Source organism: Lactuca saligna, chromosome 2 (genome assembly GCF_052625555.1).
Source record: "Lactuca saligna cultivar CGN05327 chromosome 2, ASM5262555v1, whole genome shotgun sequence".
NCBI classification, from domain to species: Eukaryota; Viridiplantae; Streptophyta; class Magnoliopsida; order Asterales; family Asteraceae; genus Lactuca; species Lactuca saligna.
In genome coordinates, this window is record NC_136418.1 from 166426802 (window position 1) to 166447355 (window position 20554).

The window sequence follows — 20554 nt, forward strand, 5'->3', positions numbered from 1 at the left end:
GAAAACCATAGTGTGATGCACTACGATCAAGCCGCCTCCTTTCCTTTAAACACGAAGTACCTGAAACCAAAACTGAAAACCGTAAGCACAAAGCTTAGTGAGTTCCCCCATCATACCACATACCATACAATACATAGCATACATACTGCCAGGCTATTCTGGGGTGCCTGACTACCCGGTACGGCCATTCTGGGGTGCCGACTACCCGTGCAGCCATTCTGGGGTGCCGTCCTACCCGTGTCAAGCCATTCTGGGGTGCTGACCTACCCATGTCGAGCTATTCTGGGGTGCCGACTACCCTTCGGTTCTAACAACCGAACCTCGGGGACTATTTCACCCCCTACTACTACCATCACATATATCATAACACAAACATAATATCAAACATATCTGGGGTGTCTGACTACCCTTCGGTCCTAACAACCGAACCTCGGGGACTAGTCCCCTCCTACTACCTCTATCACATAAAACATAACAAGCCAGCATGCAACATATCATCACATACTGTCAGACGTATCTGGGGTGTCTGACTACCCTTCAGTCCTAACAACCGAACTCTACTACTATCACATACAACATATCATGCTAGCATATAACATATCAGGTAGTAGCAAACCTAGATGATATCACAAAGACAATCATCTATTATACATCTCCTACTGGTGGGCCGGCATTGTGGCCTTAGACCCACCGATACTGGAAGGTAACTCACCTCATACTGCTGAAGTCCCGTAGACATAACCCCACATTGCTGAAGTCCCGCAGACTTCACCCCAGTTGCTAGATGACAGATTCCCGAACTGTCAACACAAAAATAACACCCAATTAATAATTGGGTCTCAACACATAATCATAGATACTCACTTGGATAATTACTACATTACCCCAAGGTTGACTTTATGCAAGCCTAAGGCCCAATCCTTAAGCCCAAAGTCCACTAGGAAATCAAAGCCCAACATATGGTCCATCTATGGCCCAATTTTACAAATTGGTCCCAACCCCTTACATGAGACTTACCCTAGGCCCATTAAATCATTTTAGTCCATATAATTATTCTTGGATGGCCCATTATTAATCCAATCATCAAGACCCAATAGAATGGCCCAACAATAAACCCAAGTGAAATTAGGGTTTCACATAAAATGATGATTAGGGTTAAGTTTCCTACTTAACCCATTAAGGACTTAATCCAATAAGGACTTAATCCAATAAGTCCATTATCGCTTAGATTAATCTTTGCCAACGCTTATTATTTAATATCTTAAGTTATTAAATAATTCTTGCATGACCCAAATAATTCTTAAAGTTAGGGTTTTAATGGCATTAGGGTTTTCCAATCCAAATATTAGCCCATTTATCAATTTGTTGGCCTTTTATGTCAATTAGGGCTTTATCGGGACTATCAAGCCCACTAAAATATTATTAAGCCCATTAGGGTTTTATTGGGTCCATTAGAGTCCCTTAAGCTTTGTTAGGCCCAATAGGGTTTCAAGGCCCATTAGGGTTTTAGTCCCTTGTCCAATCATCCAAACGAGTCCAAACACCATCAAAGCACACCGCCACCCGACACGGCGGCCGGTGGCGGCAGGAGGCAGCAGCCACCACCTCACGGTGGTGGTTAGGGTTCTTTCTCATTATTCCATTTTGTTACAATTACAATGCTCATCTAATCAACACACGCATACCCTAATCTAATTACAAATACACACACACGAAAGAACACCCACCCATGGTGGTATACAACGGCAGCCACCACCTCATGGTGGTGGCAGTGGCGGCCCTAGGCTTTCCGGCCAACAATAGATCATACACAACACTCCCAAGACCGAAAACACACATACACACCCGATTGAAGCCGGTAGCAACAATTTCACACGAACATTCACCCATGAACACACCCACAGCCACCAGGTGGCGCATGGCGGCGACGGCAGAAGCTTCGAGATGGTGACAACAGCACGGCCTAAGAAGGAGAAGGGGAAGGAGGCTGGTGGACGCTCAATGTTCGCTTGGTGGCTTAAAGCACACGATGCCGGAATATTCCGGTGCTCCCCCGACCATCTGTGACCTCGACAATGAAGTAGCGGTGGCCAAAAGGTGGCAATCGGACCCCGGGGATGCAACGGCGGCTGGGGAGATCGTAGAAGCGAAGTGGCAGCAGCCACACTTGGTGAAATGGACCCGCAAAGGCGCTATCCATCTTGAGATCCAACCACGACCCTTCGACCGGTTCTTTCCAATGGCGGTGACGATCTCAGCGGTCCTTCTCGGCATACCGACATCCAGCAACGGTAGAGATGGCGAAGAGGAAGGCAGGCGACGGCTGGAGTTGTAGCACCTGGTTTCTGGTATGTAAATCTTATTCGAATATTTCCTATTTTAGCCTTGGACTCGGCGAGTCATAGGTCCGACTCGCCGAGTAGAGACGCGACCCAGGTCACGTTTTAAGTTGGCGACTCGGCGAGTCCATATCCTGGACTCGGCGAGTCGCCGCTGTTGGATGAAACCCTAAGTTTCAGGGGTTTGCACCCTATTTAAACGACTTAACTGCCCCAAGCCAGCCCCCATTCACCCTTAGAGCCCTATATCCCTCGTCCTAAGCCGTTCCTTGAGAGTTTGAGACTTTTGTGGTTTGTTTTTGAAGGTTTTGAAGGAGGAAAGAAGTAGATCCAGAAGAAGGAAAGCCATCCAAGCAACTATTGTGTTCTTTCAGCAGTTCCCTTGAGGTATAACCCGTTTTCCCCATGATTCTATGCTTAAAACTTCATTTGGGTCTTTCTTGGTCAAATCCCCAAGCTTGTATGTGCATTATATGTCGTAATAAGATGTTTGGCCTCTGGATCTAGGCAAGATTGAGCTCCAGGAGCTCAGATCTGTTAGCTTTATGGCCCCATGTTGCTTGTTAGCCCTAGATCTACCCTTTTAAGGTATTTTGAGCCCTAAAATCCATATTGGTGAATATCCACACGTAAAGTTGGAAACTTTACGTGTGATTTGTGTCCTAGAAGTCCAGATCTATGAATGGCATGGACTGAAATCGAGCAAATTGGTGTATTTGGTGGATGCATGGCGGCGACTCGTCGAGTCTGGTCGCGAGTCACCGAATTGGTCCCTTTATGATGTATCGAGTTGAGCCGTGAGTCACAGGGGGTGACTCGGTGAGTTGGGAGCTGAACTCACCCATGTTAGGACTCGGTGAGTCAATGCCCTGACTCGGCGAGTCCAAGGCAATCTTCATAGATCAAGAACAAACTCGGCGAGTTGTTCATACAACTCGGCGAGTCCTAGCATAAGTGTTCTTCGGATGAAGATGAACTCGACGAGTTGTTCATACAACTCGGCGAGTAGGATGAAGGAGTTGAATGTCAGTTTAGAAGATGAACTCGTCGAGTCATAGCCTAACTCGACGAGTAGAATCAGGGACCCAGGACAATTGTCTGGGCAGGGACTCGGCAAGTTGGAGATCCACTCGGCGAGTCGGGTCAACTAAAAGTTGACTCCGATTTGACTTAGGGCTAGACCAGGGGTAACATGGTCTTTTTACCCAAAAGGACAGTTAGCAGTGTATGATTAAGTATATTGTGGGAATTACAGCCGGGGAGTTTCCGGAGCAGCAACAGCAGTAGTAGGTGATCAATTCCCACACAGACCAGCAGCTATTTCGAGGTGAGTTTCCTTCCAATAGTAACGGGTCTAAGGCACCAAGGTCGGCCCGTATAGACGAGACGTTAGTATTAGAGTGTGGGCCAAGCCCGTATCTCTTAGTTGAGTTGATTATGATATATGCCAGTATGATAGAGTTGTCTACACTTGTTGTCTATGTGATACTTGTATGATATGAGTTGGCGGTTGAGTGTGGGCAAGGCCCGTATCTCTCCGAGAGTGGAGTGTGGGCTAGGCCCGTATCTCCCAGATAGCGAAGTGTGGGCAGGACCCGTATCTTCACGAGTGTGGGCGTGGCCCGTATCTCCCAGAAAGCGAAGTGTGGGCGGGGCCCGTATCTTCACGAGTGTGGGCGTGGCCCGTATCTCCTAATTGAATGTTGTTTGTTATATGCTTGCATGGTATGGGGTATTATGAGGGAACTCACTAAGCTTTGTGCTTACAGTTTCAGTTTTGGTTTCAGGTACCTCCTCAGCTAGGGGAAAGGAGCCGGCGCGGTAGCAGCATGTCACACACACACACACACTCTCCGGTTTCCGCATTTACTAGCTTTTCTGGGATTGATACTCTGATATTCTGATTAGTTGTATGTTTTGGTTTTCAGACATGGTTCAGTTTATATTATGGTTGATCAAATGATGTTTTAGTTATTAATATTTTCCAAAGTAACGTTTTTAAACAAAAAATTTTGGATGTGAAAATTGGGTCGTTACAGGAGTCTTCATCAATGGTAACGGCTAGTGAAGCATTAGGGTTAGGCGTGTTTAGAGAGAAAACGGGAAAGAAGGGAATGACGGGTTTAAGTCCCGTGTTCCTTTCAAACTTTCATCCTTTTGACAAGTTTAGTCCCCCAACATCATAATTATGACATAATCAACCCTTCCACCACATTTCCTTCTTAAATTAAATCCAAATAGTTACCACGGAACCCTTATCTTCATAAATATTTACAAACTGAGTCCAGAACTCACACTTTTAACCCCTGACTTCTAAAACTGTGCCAATTAACTCCTCGAGACCAACACCCTGCATATATAATTATTTGTTTTAGGGCTACGAGCCATTTATTTATTTATTTATTTATTTAATAAATAAACGGGGTTTTACACAGAACATGCCAATATCAATGCAAATCGATAACAGTAATAAGATATTGAATAACTTTGTTTTAGATTTTTTTTAAACGGCAAATACTAAACTATACCTAAATTATTCTACCTATGTCCGCTAGGCTAGAAGCTTTTTAATAAAAATTATGTGGTATATTAAAAACATGTGGATTATAAGTTAAAATATAGAGAAAATGACTTATAAGCCCAACGAAGTTTATAAATCATTCAAAAAACCTCAATTATATTTGTTTGTTCAAAAAAACACAATGAACTTAACATTTTGTCTAAAAAAACTCAACTAACTTACATTTTTGTTTGATTCTCATTAGGGTTAACCGACTAATGAAAGTCGACGAATGACATGATTTATGACATGAAATTAAATATCAGGAAATAACTTGTAAGATCAACGAAGTTTCGAAACTGTTCAAAAAAACCACAATCATATTTTGATTGTTAAAAAAACCAACGAACTTAACATTTTGTCTAGAAAACCCAACGAACTTACACTTTTGTTTAATTCTCAATAGAGGCAACCAGATTCATCCGGTATACAATTAGTTGACAAATGACATGACATTATATTTAATGACATGGAATAAACATATTAGCTTGCCCTTTGTATATCGGTTTAGGGCTTGAAGAAGAGAAAAATGAACGACGTCTATGTTTGATCTCTTGTAATTGCTACTTCTTCATCCTCTCAGTCGTTGATACCTAACTCAAGATCTATAAAGAAGATATTTGATGATGCAAACCCTTGTGGATGTGGATGCCGTTCTCGGATATGGACATCTATAATGGAGGATCATCCAGAGAAAAAGTTCAGAGCTTATTCGAACATATAGGTAAGTATAATTGAAAGCTTTATCATGTCCATCTTCTCTCTATTTGGTTGATTATCTTAATAAGTAATTGTTTTTGAAGGAACCAAACAAATAAATAGAAGATGGACATGATAAAACTTTCAATTACACTTACTCATCTGTTCGAACAAGCCCTTAACTTTTTCTCTAGATGATCCTTCGTTCTAGATGTCTAAATCCGAGAAAGGCATCCACATCCACAAGGGTGTGCATCATCTAATATCTTCTCTGTAGATCTTGAGTTGGACATCAACGAAGAAGAAGAAGAAGAAGAAGAAGAAGTAGCCATTACAAGAGATCAAACGTAGACGTTGTTCGTTTTTCTCTTCTCCAAGCAATAAATTGATATATAAAGGACAATTCTAATCTGTTTATTCCATGTCATTAAATATAATATCATGTCATTTGCCAACTAATTGTATATCTAATAAATTAGGTCGCCTCTAATGAGAATTGAACAAAAATGTGAATTTGTTAGGTTTTTTTAGACAAAATGTTAAGTTCATTGAGTTTTTCTGACAGACAAAACATGATTGAGGTTTTATGAATGCTTTCGAAACTTCATTAGTTTTAAAAATCATTTTCCTTAAAATATAAACAAATAAAAAGCATATAAGTGTATCTTAAGATGCACCATACCGATGTTGTGCATGTGGTGGAAGACAAACAAGGATGGATTTACGATCTCACTTTAGTAAATGATTGTATGGTGCTTCACCCAAAAAAACTTATAGTTATTATAGTACTGAAGATATTTATTTACAAGATCAATAGATCACGTACATAATAAGACTGCTTCATGAATTAATTTTTGAGCTTCATAACACTATCATATTATGTCATTAGTTTATAACACGTCAAAATTACGGTTATAAAATTAATTAAATTTTTATAGTAGAATAATCAAAATTATTAATCAATTATTTTAAATAAATCGTTAAATAAGAGATAATTTTTTTAGTTATATAAATTTATAATCGTTGATTTAAATAAATACGTGACCTTATAATTTGTATTAATGTTATTTTAATTTTATTTTAATGTTATTATTTTAATCTAACTAGAGTGGAAAATTTTGAAATTTGAAAAATAAAACGGAGAATTGATAAGTTGACAAGTGATATGATATTAATTAGGTGACCTAATAAGGGGACACATGACAAAAGAAGAATAAACCTGTTTTTTATTAGAATTAGAATAAAAAAATATATTATATTATACACACCATTAGATCATCAATATATAAAGTTTAGTTTATACAAATATCTTCATAATACATAAATATTTTGCATATTTATAAATGAGGACCATCACATATCTTATTTATCTAATCAATAACAAATACATTAAATTCTAAAATAAAAAATATTTTTAATAAACTAAAAACAAATTCGATATTTTTCTTATTTTTATAATATAAAAATAAAACTTACAATGAATACTTTTCACCAAACATATTCAATATCAGTTTCATTTAAATGTAACACTAATATCTTTTTAATTGCATAACTTATTTTATATATTTCTTATGTTTATCATGAATTAAGTTAATATAAAACTATTAAATAATACATATACCAATAAATAGAAAAAGAATTCAAATAGTGCGACGTGGAGTCCACAAGGAGTTAAACCCACTTCTACTGTGGTTATCGGTCCAAAAGGACCTCTTCAACAAAAAATTTGGACCTCTCTCTTGTCCATATTAGATGTTTTTTTTTTTTTTTTTTTTTTTTTTTTTTTTTTTTTTTTTTGCAACATTATCGCTTTTTTGCAATCTTAAAAGGAATATATGTAGAAAATCACAATTAATTATATATTTATAACTTATATTGTATTTTGATGTATAAACTTATAATGTATCGCAATTAGTTCGGTGATTTACATCAAAAGAAAAAAAAATGGTTTTGGAATAGTGGCAAAATGATTAAAAAAAAGTTGTTCCTTGAAGTAAAGGTCTTGGATTAGGAAATGGATAATGAATGTGTACAATTATATCAATTACCCAATTTTCTTTATCAAAATATCATGTCTGGAGTTCATACATACTCTAGGTCCAATGCGAAAACAAAAAATTGACCTTGACGACATATTTATATATAGATCACCGAAACCATGATATTATGATTTTTGCTAAATTTTAAAATATAAATAACTAAATCCCACAATTATTATGATTTTTTCCTATATTTTAAAAAGTAAATCTTAATCGCAGGATTTAAACCAACAGTTTCACGTGAAAATTGAAACAAATAATCATATGAATATCCTAACAAACTTTAGAAAAGGAATAGTTGTAAATGAAAATTAGACTCACGTATTTATATTGGACAAGAAACAAAGACACATACCAAGTCAATAATGCCGATTTTGTTAAGATTTATAACCAAATTTCCATATACACATTTCAAAGAAAAAAAAACCTTAGAAAATTATGGTAAAAAATATATTCCAAGTTAAGAACTTGGTTGGTAACTCAAGTAGAATGATGACTTCTAAAATAAGAGCGTTCAAAAATAAGTTAACCAACCAACACGTTCAATTTTACGAATCTAAAATACATTAATCTAGAATCTAAATAATTCTGTTAAACCAATCTCTTTTTATATATATTTTATTTTTAGTCTTGTTTGTACACCCTAAACCCCTTTTGGGTGGTTCCCAAGTCTAGAATGTGGACATTTCGAACTATTTTGGACTAAATGATTGTTACATTAAAAATAATTTTTTTTGACAAAAAAAGCATTTCATATTCAAATTTCTAACTCAAATTTCCAATTTCGAAGAGAAGAATATATTCTAAAATTTCAAAACATATTTGAAATCGATGAATAAACCTGAAATTTCAAGATAATGCTTTATTTTTTGCTAAATACTAACAAAAAGTTAAATAAACATAGTACATTGAAAATTGATACGATAAAAAGAAATAAGAATATTGCTAGAAAATCGGTGATATTAGACATTTCAAAATAGATAAATATTGGAAATGGTAGATAGAGTCTTTAAAAAGTAGCTCAAAAGTCAACACGCCTCAAAACCCCACAACATGTGCTAAACGTCACCTACATAATCCTACGAGGAAAAACCTTAATCTACCTATTAGGACATTAATAGCTTAACAAAAATCCACAAGTCAAAAGTCAACCCTCAAGGTCAAAAATCAATGTTAACTCCAGCGACCGCCACGTCGTGGTCTTTCTTGGCCACATCATTGCCCGCATACGACCAAACAGTCGGGAAATTCCCAGTCGCCACGCCGTAACTTATGACCACACCGTGGTAGCCGAGGTTCCAAACACCTTAATGCATTAAGCTATTTTCTTCGATTCCAAGAGATCCAAAGCTCAGATCTGGTCCAAAAGGTCCAAAACCCAAATAAGTTTCTAACTTTATCCATTAGGACCACCCAAAAGATCCAAAACCCAAATTCTTAAGTCCCAAAAGGCTTAACAATGCAAGAACTTAATCAATAAGAACTTATTCCATAAAGTCTTTCCATAAGTGATTCTAGCACCAAAACCAACCTAAAAGTTGGTGCTTTATAGACACGCATGTCCAATGCATTTCTTGAACCCATATTAGGTCAAAATGAGGGTTTATGACCCAAATCTCATGTATGGATTGAAAACTCAACCAAACTCCAGATCCAAGGCACAAATTACACTAAATGTCCCAGAGATTCATAAAGTTGCAAACTTTAGGAGATCTCACCATCCCAACAAACAAGAATAAGAAGTTTATGGGACAAAACTCAAGATCTAGCAACCTAGCATGATAAAAATCGAGTCTTCGACAACTACAAAGGTCCATAAGAGTGCTAAGGTGAAGAATGGAGACTTGCTTGCTTGATCTTTTCTTTCTTCTTCCTCATTCTTCCTTCTTTAGCTTCAAGGAACACCAAAACTAGCTCAATAATGGAGGAAAGTGATTAGGGTTTTCTTTAGGGCTTGAGGGGGCTGAGGATGAGCAACCCCTAACCTCCTTATTCCTTTAAATATGGAATAAACCCGAAAAAAATAGGGGTTTCGCGTCAGCCATCCACCATGTCGTGGCCAATATTGCCACACCAGGGTGGCTTAAATGAAACACACAAACCCTTCTCGCCTCGCTACGTCGTGGTGATGCCTCTACCACGCCGTGACAATCCTCAAAATGATAATTTAATTATGAATAATGTACCTCAAGGTTTGGGCGTTACATGACATGAACATTAGTTAGAGGTAGAGTATGATATACTCTAAAACTTTCCCATGAGAAGTACCTCAAATGTTAAAGAAGTTCAATATAACAAATGCAAAATCCAAAATTTCACATGTGGGAAGTCTATTAAGCTCCTAAAGAAAAACAATTACCAAAATCAAATAAAGACAAGAAAGAAATGGCTAGCGTTGCTCATGTTTCAAAAAGCATTAAGAAGGAATCAAATGGCCACTAAACTACTTAAAAACACTTTAAGGTTGCCTTGTGTTTCAGAAGAAAAATGAAAAAGGGTTAGCTTTGAAGGATTTCTAGATACAGACCTAGGTGGTTGTACATATTTATGGATGATCACTACATGTTATGTCTTCATAGTTAGGGGTACAATAGTCAGTTGGATGTCGATATTACAAAAGAGTGTTTGTCTTTCACTATAAAAGCATAGTACATGACCATTACAATGCAGAAGCTATCAAATAGATTATTTGATAGAAAATTTTCCTATCATAATTAGGTATGAAACAACAAGACAATCTCCTTTATTGTGACAATCAGACTGATGTTCATTTACCAAGAGATATAGTGATTCATAATACAAAATACATTAAAAAAGATATGACTTTATCAAGAAGTTGATATGTGATATCCCCAAATTCACGGTCATTTAAAAAAAATTATTTATGCTTATTTGAAAATCAGAGTTTTCATTTTAAAGAATGATATTATTGAATTTGTTCCCAGAAAACATGATAAATATTAGCAAATCATTTCCGAAGAAATGCATTTTTTGTTTATATTAAAACTATGGGATGTCATCGTTAATATAGAAACATAAGTATAAATAGACCTTATATTCATTTACACTAGTGATTTACATCTCCTTTAATCTCTCAGTGTAATGTAGCTTCGTATCGACACCTATGATACAAATAAACTGAATGGGTCAGGTTGGGAAACCTGGTTAGTACATAGGGTTTTCAACCCATAATAATAAAGTTATTACGTTTCATCATCAAACAATTAACCCAATTACCCATCCTCATTATCTTCTTTATTTCTTAAGGATGTACCCTAAGAATCATCTATCATTCACTCATTCATTCCCAAGAATTGTCCAAAGGAATAGACACGGAGACCATCCTTTCCAATGTTATCTATTAGGCACAACTGTAGATATTATCATTTAGGCGCAGCTGCCAGGATTATGATGTTCTCTATTAGGCATTGTGCCGATATTATCCTTTAGGCGCATCTGCTAAGATTATGATGTTCTCTATTAGGCGCACCTGCTGATATTATCCTTTAGTCACAATTGCTAGGATTATGATGTTCTTTATTAGGCGCAACTGCCAATATTATCCTTTAGGCGCAACTGCTACGATATTTAGAGTACATCGTAGTTCAAAAACATCTACAGGTTGTGACGCAATTGCTAATGGTCATCTATATCATCTTTCATCCCTTATTATTCATCTACCCATCTTCACCCAATTTTTTATAGGTATAAAATATATATATAGTTTACATCAAATAAAACATGTATATTCGGTTCATCTAGCATAGATATCAAGAACACATGTAATATGCACACATAACACATAATTTATATTAAATGCTTCATATCCATGTGTAAGATGAAAATAACTATACACTAGGGTGTTCAAAAATATCCGTATCCGAAATTTCGATTCGAAATTCCGAATCTGAATTATCCGAAAAATTGGATATCCGAAATTTCGGATACCCGATTTTCGGAATCGGAATTGGATAGTGCTTTTCAGATTTTTCGGATAATTCGGATATCCAATATCTGAAAATTTTGATTTTATTTTATACATTATTTGTTATTTTAGTCACATATGTCTTATGATATGAATTTTAGTAACTAAAACATGTTGATAATACCCGTAATTAAATATCTATATTACTTCATATGCCTTTCTAATTTAAAAATATGTATTTTTAACTTAAAAACTTCATATGTTTTTCAAATTTTAACAAAATTTCAAATTTTCGGATATCCGATTTGGTATTCGATTCCGTATCCGAAATTTCGGATATCCAAAATTTCGGATACAGAATCAGATACCAAAAATCAACTATCCGAAATTTCGGATATCCGAATTTTCGGATATCCAGTTATGAACACCCCTACTATACACTCAATTGTTAAAGTAATGATTCCAAAAACGGGCAGCTCTTCGCTTCTAACATTTCTATTTTCCTTCGACGAAACGTAGTATTATTACCACTAGATTTTAGTCTAATATTTATTACGACTATTTACGAAGGATATTGTTTTATAAGTGTTAAACAATATTTTTTAACCACTATGTATAGACAGAGACCATACATGAAACACCGGAGGGCTGGACCATTTTGGCATTATAGCATTTTTGAAATCCAACAACCATATGCGGTCCTTCAAACCAGATTCCCTGTACCGCAAGTAGTTAAAAAATATTATAATAACAGTTTGTATATATATATATATATATATATATATATATATATATATATATATATATATATATAGGTTCAAGTTCATTTGAGACCATTCTAATTTTGTGAGACCGTAAGATCAAATCTAAAAATAATTTTAAAATGCAAAATAAATGGAAAAATCCAAAAATTCTTTTTTTAAATATTATTTTTGGAACTTGAATTAACTAAAAAAAATACCGTTTTTTTTTTTAAATACGTGAAATATTCTTATAGAATATTACACTGTACATATTCTAAAACTAATTTTAAAATGCAAAATAAATGGAGTAAATTACTGAAATCGTCCCTATACTTTAATTAAAATTGTACGTTTGGTCCCTAACTTTTATTTTGCACTAGGAGCGTCTCTATGGTTTGATTTGGTTGCGTTTTTCGTCCCTATGATTTGGTCAAAATTGCACATTTGATCCCTAACATTATGTATCCAAGGAACGAAAACGCAACAAAATCAAACCATAGGAACGATCCGAGTGCAAAAGAAAAAATTAGGGACCAAACGTGCAATTTTGACCAAACCACATGGACGATTTTAGTAATTTACTTTTTTTTTTAAATATTATTTTTGAAACTTGAATTAACTAAAAAAATATAAAAAAAATCCCGTTTTTTTTTAAAATACGTGAAATATTCTAATACAATATTACACTGTACATATTCTAAAAAATAATTTTAAAATGCAAAATAAATGAAAAAAATCCAAAAATTCTTTTTTTAAATATTATTTTTGGAACTTGAATTAACTAAAAATAAAAAATAAAAAATAAAAAAAATAAAAAAATGCGTCTCACGGTCTCACAAAATTAAGCCGTCTCACATGAACCTAACCCTATATATATATATATATATATATATATATATATATATATATATATATATATATATATATTATAGTTTATACGTTCATAATAACGATGATAAATTTAAACATAAACTATATTTAAAGTAGGCTAAGCATAACTCACTTAGTAGGAGGTTTGGCTAGAAATCAGGCTCTACGGGGGCAGAACTTCCGAGCCGAAATTTCTTCTTCTCGAAGCCTTCTGACGCTCCGAGACTTGCTTCTAACACCTAGGAGGTGTTAGAGAAAAGCTTATAAGGTTTGGGAGTAACTGGGAGAAGAGAAGTGGAGAGGTGTGAAGAAAATGAGAGATTTGCGCCTCTATTTAGGTTGAGTTCGATGCGAACGCAGGACGTTCAAGAGCCAAACGTAGGGCATTCGTGAATGCTGGGCATTCATGGCCAGGTTTCACCATCTGGTGGCAAGCCGTGTGAGGAAGCAGTGACTCAGATCGCACCACGTGTCGCCTCCTGGTTATTCCAAAAACTAATTGGCTTCTAACATCCGTAACGTTTGCATACGAGCTCCGTTTTCGACGTTATTTATATCCACACGTAGGCAGCAACGGGAGCTACAACTTTTCATTTGACCCCATCGGCTAATTCTTTACCGATTTTAAATTTAACAGTATGAGAAGATTACACTGTTAACGACCGTGTAAAATTCATAACTTTTACATACGGACTCTGTTTTCTACTGTCTTTTTAGCGTTGAAATCCTATTAATGAGATCTTCAATTATAATTTATCTTGCATCGGCTAAAAATCGATCGATCTAAAATTCGATTTTCAGGTTGTGCACTGCTAGGTTAAATTTAGAAAAATCGTAACTTCCTCATACGAAGTCAGATTTGGACGTTCTTTTTATGTACGTTCTCGATTTAACATATAATATGACTTTCGTTTAGATCCCTAAGGCTAAAAAGTAATATATCAAAAATTCACTTTTTACGTTATGCAGTGTCGTGTCGGTTGAGCCGTAAAACTTCAATATGTCATAACTTCTTCATTATAACTTGGATTTCAACGTTTTTTATATGTACGGAACCCTTGTGACATATAGTATAACTTGGTTAAGATTATTTATTCTAAATAATCATTTATCAAAAAGTTATTTTTAACTTTTATTTGTCTCTAAATCGACTAGCCCGAATCTACGGATGTTACATGATAAGTGTGAAATTGTCATTAAGTGACAAATTGTCATTAAGAAAGATCCTAGGTATGAAGAATCTAATTAATTAAATGTATAAGATCCTAGGTATGAAGAATCTATTTAGATGTATTTGTGTGATGGTGACAATATAGAAGTTGAAGCTTTGTCTAGCTTCAACTCACCTTGAGGTGCTAGACTAGAAAGATGACTTTACATAGTTTTGGGTTTACAAGAAGTACATGCCTTGGAGGATAGTTGGTTTTTTGATCACTCTCCAAATGGAAGATTATTGAGTTGTATTGATTGATGAATTTTTTTTAGACTTGGCCACATACAATCTTAGGGTCGAAATCAAAAACCTATTACAAAATCAATACAAAATTTCTCTAATTCGCTTGTTGACATAACACGATTACCCTAATCATGTTAACCATGTAAACCGTGTGTGTTGTTATTCTTCTTTGCTTCTTATACTTTTTGTTAGTTGATCAAATACGTAAATGTACATATTGATAGCATGGGGGATATATCTTCAACTTTCTCGTCTCTTAGTTCAATGTATATTTGTGCTTTCCTTGTATATATATTGTTTTCTTCTATATACATTGTCGGCTTCTGCTCATGTTCACCCTCTATATTGATACTCAAAGCAATCATATCTCAATTCTAACAACAACGAAGCTTTATGTGCATTGAAATTTGAGTTTTCTTGGGGACTGGAACTTAGAGACTCAATTAGAGGTATGATTCTTCTTTAAAACTCTGGTTAAAATGGTGCTTGTTTTGTAATTTATCTAGCGACAGAAGATAAAACAACCATGAAATGGTCTTCAGGAATTTCATCATCACGATTCACAAGGAATCCAACTTTTCCAAAATCACATCTTATTATATGGGTCGTGAATTCAAAATGGCTTGAAGATAACGAGTCTTGTGTAGCCATTTTGAATTGTGTCCGAATTCCGATATCAACTGAGTGCAAATTTTATAATATCATGAACATCTTAAGACGAAAAATCGAAAAATATAGCATTAAGCTTGATGTAAAAACAGAGGTATTCAAAAGTCCAAGAAAAGCTTTTATTGCTAATCACTTTCCACTTTTAAGGTTATTCATATTACACAGAAAAATAGCATTAAATTAAAACTCGTTGTACTTCTACATGAAACACCAATTATAGATTATAGATGGTACAACATATAAATAAATACAAGTGTATATTTGCAGCTAAAATGAAAAAAAGCATCAATACACACAAACCTCAAGGCCAATGAGAAGAAGAAGAAGGATCAACAAAATCTCCTCCATTGAAACTCATCTAATAATTCAATTCCATCTATGGAATTAGGGTTTCATTCCCAATCCTCTTCTGCTAATTCACTGTCATTATCTTCTCTTGGTGGCCTAACAACAATAACCACAGTTCCAAGACTTTCTTGAATACCTTTCTCCTTCAATGTCGATCCTCTATCCACCTTCAATTCATCTTCACTCAATACCAGATAAAATCCATCATCAGCTGCCACCTCTTTCCTACTTCGATCAGCCACCACCAAGATAGCTTCCTCCTTGTACCACCTATTAACTCTCCATGGCAAAGCCCTCGCATCAGAAAATGCCACCACTACTCCGCCTCTCTTCAATCCTATCACTGGCTCCCACGCCGGCAACACCACCCATCTCCTCCAGTCTTTCTCAGCCTCCACTATACCAAAATCCCCTTTGCACCCGCTTTCCCATGGCGCATCCTTCACCCCTTTGTCTCTCTCATTAGCTCCACAAACCGGCAAAACTGCAACCACCGTAGCCTCTGCAATCTCCCCCAGATTTAACCTCACTACAGGAACTTTCACTCCATCAACAACGCCTCCATCTCTTCCCTGTCCTTCTCCATCACCATCGTTTCCATCCAATTCCTTTGTCACCCACGCTTTTGCTGGCTCAGACACAGCCACAGACAAAGCCTTTTGCAATACAGATATTTTCGACTCTGTATCCCGATTTTCAAGAGCTTGTCTATAGTACATAAATGCCAAACAATCAGCAGGAATTGTGTAATCAAAATAATCCCACCCACGATCACCGCGTCGACGGGGGAAATCCTTGATTGCCCTAGCAAGTTCCTGAGCATCACTTGGTTCAAATTTATTTTCAAGCATGTATCTCGCAGCTGCGGCACGCTGGTTCACACTCAACAACCTTATCTCATACAGCAACTCCGCACCACCCTTATCGTAAAACTCGAGGGTTTCCTCATCAACACCAGACTGAACCAAGGACTCCCTAACCTGAGCAGCTACAACGAGTCGATTCTGCTCAACACCACTGATGCCGGTAACTTCTTCGAGGGTGGATGGGGCAAATCCTTCCAGAATCAATGGAGGAATGAGAGGGGCGTATTCGAACCACAGGCCAAGGCGATTTGAAAGAACATCGAGGCGAGCTTCTGTGTCGAGGTTACGATATTGGGGTGGTATCGGAGATTGCGATGTCGGTGGGCGAAAGGGTTGGTAGAGTTTTTGAGACGGTGGCTTAGAGGCGGGGATAAGTGTGGCTGAGATGGGTTTTCGGAAGGGTTTATTGGGTCTGTGGTGGGAAGTGAGAGGAAGCGGGGAGGAAAGGAATGGTGAATGGAGGAAAGTAAGGGTAGGTTTGGGAGAATTCAGAGCTAAAGAGAGCATTGTGGAAGGTTGAAGAAATGGAGGGAATTGGGGAAACCTTATCCTGTGTGATAGTTACGAAGAAGGTGATCAAGAGGAGTAGGATGAAGGGATTTCATAAATAATTTTGAATCGATCTTTTCTTCCTTTACATTCTCCCCCTTCATCTTGTATTCCAACAAGATTTATACCCCCAACTTCGATTACTAGGACTAAGGGGTGTTTACGATTATTTTTTGGATAATGTCACCAAGGATTCTATGAAGTCTCTCATTAATTACTTTTTAGTAGTATAGAGAGGTAATTTTAGTAGTATAGAGAGGTTAAGTCCATTTTCACATGTTAACAACATCCCTTAACTCATTATCATAGGTTTGTTTTTTTTTTTTTTTTTTTGGGTAACCTTAGTATAGCTGGCTAGGTGTGTATGGAGCCACTTTGATTCTACACCCTCCAACAAAATCATTTACGACCCACAAAACTAAATCAACATCCAAGAAAAACACCTTATGAAAGATTCTTCAATTAAGTCAAACAAAGAAAACAAACATCTTTGAATGCATAAAAAGCCAATTGTTTTGGAAAAAATTGAAGTCCAAAACTTGCAAAATCAGGTACACATAAGAGCACAACTTCGGTAATCATTCCTACAAACTTAGACTCAATTAATTTGTAGATCTGAGCATCAAAGAATATTGGTTAGGAATTCCTAAGCAGAAATCTAATAAGGTGATGAGTGATCGCTACTCTCCTCTTTACGGCGATGTCCTAACTGATTTCATTGATTGGAGGTGCAAATGTGTTGTTTGTAAACTAACAAGTGGAAGACATATAACGATTATGGTTTCATATTATTATCAAAAGAAAATACAAATACAATGAAAGGAAAAGACATAATATATAGACCAGCTAATTAGAGTTTCCTGGCTAAAAGGCCCAATCATAAAACCCAATATAATACAAAGCCCAAAATCTAATTAGACTAACATTCCTTTTCAAACTCAAATGCAACAGCAATAAGTATTGAGAGTTTGTCAGACAGAAAATGGAACCTAGGAGCAGTCAACGACTTCGTAAGAATATCAACAATCTTCAAAGAGGAAGGAACATAAGGAAGGGAGATAATGCCCTTATTCGTTGTTACAACACAAAGGGGTAGGCTGAGAGATGTGAACGCCCATATATGCAAGAAGCCATCTCAACCAAACAATCTCACAATTGGCGATATCCATTGCTCGATACTTAGATTTTGTAGAAGATCGAGAAACAACATCTTGTTTTTTTCTTTTCAATGATATCAATGAATCTCCAAGAAAAACATAATACCCAGTAATGGACTTACGATCATATATATCACTATCCCAATTTACATCACTATAGGCATGCAACTCAAGAGAGGGTGTAGATGGAAATATAAGAGTGTGGAACTGAATACCATGTAAATATCTCAAAATACAAAGAACAGCCACCCAACGAACAGTAGTAGGAGCAGTGAAAAATCGGCTAACCACATGAACTGCATGAGCAATATCCGGTCTAGTGATAGTTAGGTAAACCAAACTCCCAACAATGGTACGATAAAGACTTGGATCTGATAATAGGACAACATCAGTTGGAGAGTACTTTGCATTACTCTTTATAGGTGTATCAACTGTTTAATTATCCGTGAGTCGTGCACGTTCAAACAAATCTGAAATATACTTCGTTTGAGATAAAAGATAACCCTTTGGAGATTGAGCAACTTCAATCCCCAAGAAATAACGTAGAAAATCCAAGTCTTTCATAGCAAAACGGTGAGCCAAATCACGCTTTAAAGACTCTATACCATCATGATCATCACCAGTAATAATCATGTCATCGACATACAAGGAAAGAATAATCCGACCTACATTTGTACATCAAATAAATAGAGCTGAGTCATGGTTACTTGGTTGTAATCCAAGCAAAGTAATCACCATAGAAAATTTCTAAAACCAAGCACGAGGGGCTTGTTTTAGGCCATATAGTGCCTTCCAAAGTCGACAAACTTCACCTGGTTGGTGAGCAATACCAAGGGGAAGAGACATGTATGCTTCCTCATGAAGATCACCATTCAAGAAAGCATTCTTGACATCCATCTGATAAATCTTCTATTGGCGAATGGAAGAAACTACAATCAAGGTGCGAATAGTCGTCATTTTTGCAACAGGAGCAAACGTCTCTTGATAATCCATAACATACTTTTGTGCGTACCCTTTCGCAACAAGTCTGGCTTTATAACTTTCAACGGATCCATCAAACTTTGTTTTGATTTTATATACCCAACGACAACCAATCGTGAGTTTTCTGGGCGGAAGCAAAACCATATCCCATGTATGAGTTTGATAAAGAGCTGCAAGCTCCTCATCCATAGCGGTTTGCCAAATGGGATTAGAAACGACCTCTTTGTAGGATGTTGGCTCAAAGAGACAATGTATATTAGAAATAAAGGAGGTAAACACCGATGAGTAAGAGGAATAGACAAAGTCAGGAAGCTTTGTGGACTTCTTATTACAATAAGGCCTCGATGGAGGGGGGTCTTGATGATTTGTAGGCAGAGGATCAGCGACATGTGGTGGATCAGGAGCAGGTGGTGGATCAACAACAAGTGGTGGATCATTAATCTCAATGCTAAATGGATCAATAGTATGAAGCTCCTCTCGTGTTGCATCATGTGACTAAACACGAATGCTATATAATGGAATATGCTCCAAATAAGTGACATTACGAGAGACATACAGTTTCTAATTTGAAGGATCATAGCACCGATAACCTTTCTGACCAATACCATATCCTAGAAAAACACAAAGAGCTGATTTTGAAGACAACTTATCTCTCTCTACATGAGGCTTTAAGACAAAACATGTACACCTAAACACTCGTAATGAAGAATAATCTGGAAGTTGTCCAAACAACATTTCATAAGGAGACTTCCCCAAAGTGTATACAGTAGGAATTCGATCAGTAACATAAGTGGTGGTATGAATAGCTTCTCCCCAAAACATATTGGGAACTTGAGCAGAAAGTAGTAAGGATCTGGCAGTTTCTAGGAGATGTCGATATTTTCTTTCTGCAACACCATTCTACTGAGGAGTTTCTGTACAAGATGGTTGATGTATTGTGCGATTAAATGCCAATAATTGTTTAAAATCATTGGAGGTAAATTCTCCTCCCAAATCAAACCAAAATTTTTTTTTATGACATTAGAGTGTTGAGTCTTGACAAGAGCTCTGAATTCACTATATATGGTGAAAAGGTCAGACTTGCGCTTCATAAAATAAACCCACGTATAACGAGTGTTATCATCAATGAATGAAACATAATAGTTAGCTCTCGATTTAGAGGTGATTGAAGAGGGAACACACACATCAGAATGCACGATATCAAAGGGAGCAATAGAATGAGTGACACTTTTATTAAACGGTAAAGTAGAAAATTTTCCCAATTTACAACAACAATAATCAGAAATATTATCAAATTTCAAAGAGCCTAACACCAGTGGAAACCAAAAACTATAAACGAGATGCTAACACCTT

At 36.3% G+C, this 20554-nt stretch overlaps 1 protein-coding gene and 1 pseudogene across 1 annotated transcript; both read right to left on the reverse strand.

The window, feature by feature from the left end:
- Positions 1-15496: 15496 nt before the first annotated feature.
- Positions 15497-17136, reverse strand: LOC145032626 (rubisco accumulation factor 1.1, chloroplastic-like). The gene has a single exon (XM_078981502.1). It carries the CDS (start codon positions 17019-17021, stop codon positions 15693-15695), a length of 1329 nt encoding a protein of 442 aa, XP_078837628.1. The 5' UTR covers positions 17022-17136; the 3' UTR covers positions 15497-15692.
- A 994-nt stretch (positions 17137-18130) lies between these two features.
- On the reverse strand, positions 18131-19117 carry LOC145030351 (secreted RxLR effector protein 161 pseudogene; annotated as a pseudogene).
- Positions 19118-20554: the final 1437 nt, after the last annotated feature.

What these genes read in the sequence shown, in the direction of transcription:
- LOC145032626 (XM_078981502.1), bottom strand. Translation starts at nt 17,021, where the DNA reads ATGCTCTCTTTAGCTCTGAATTCTCCCAAACCTACCCTTACTTTCCTC.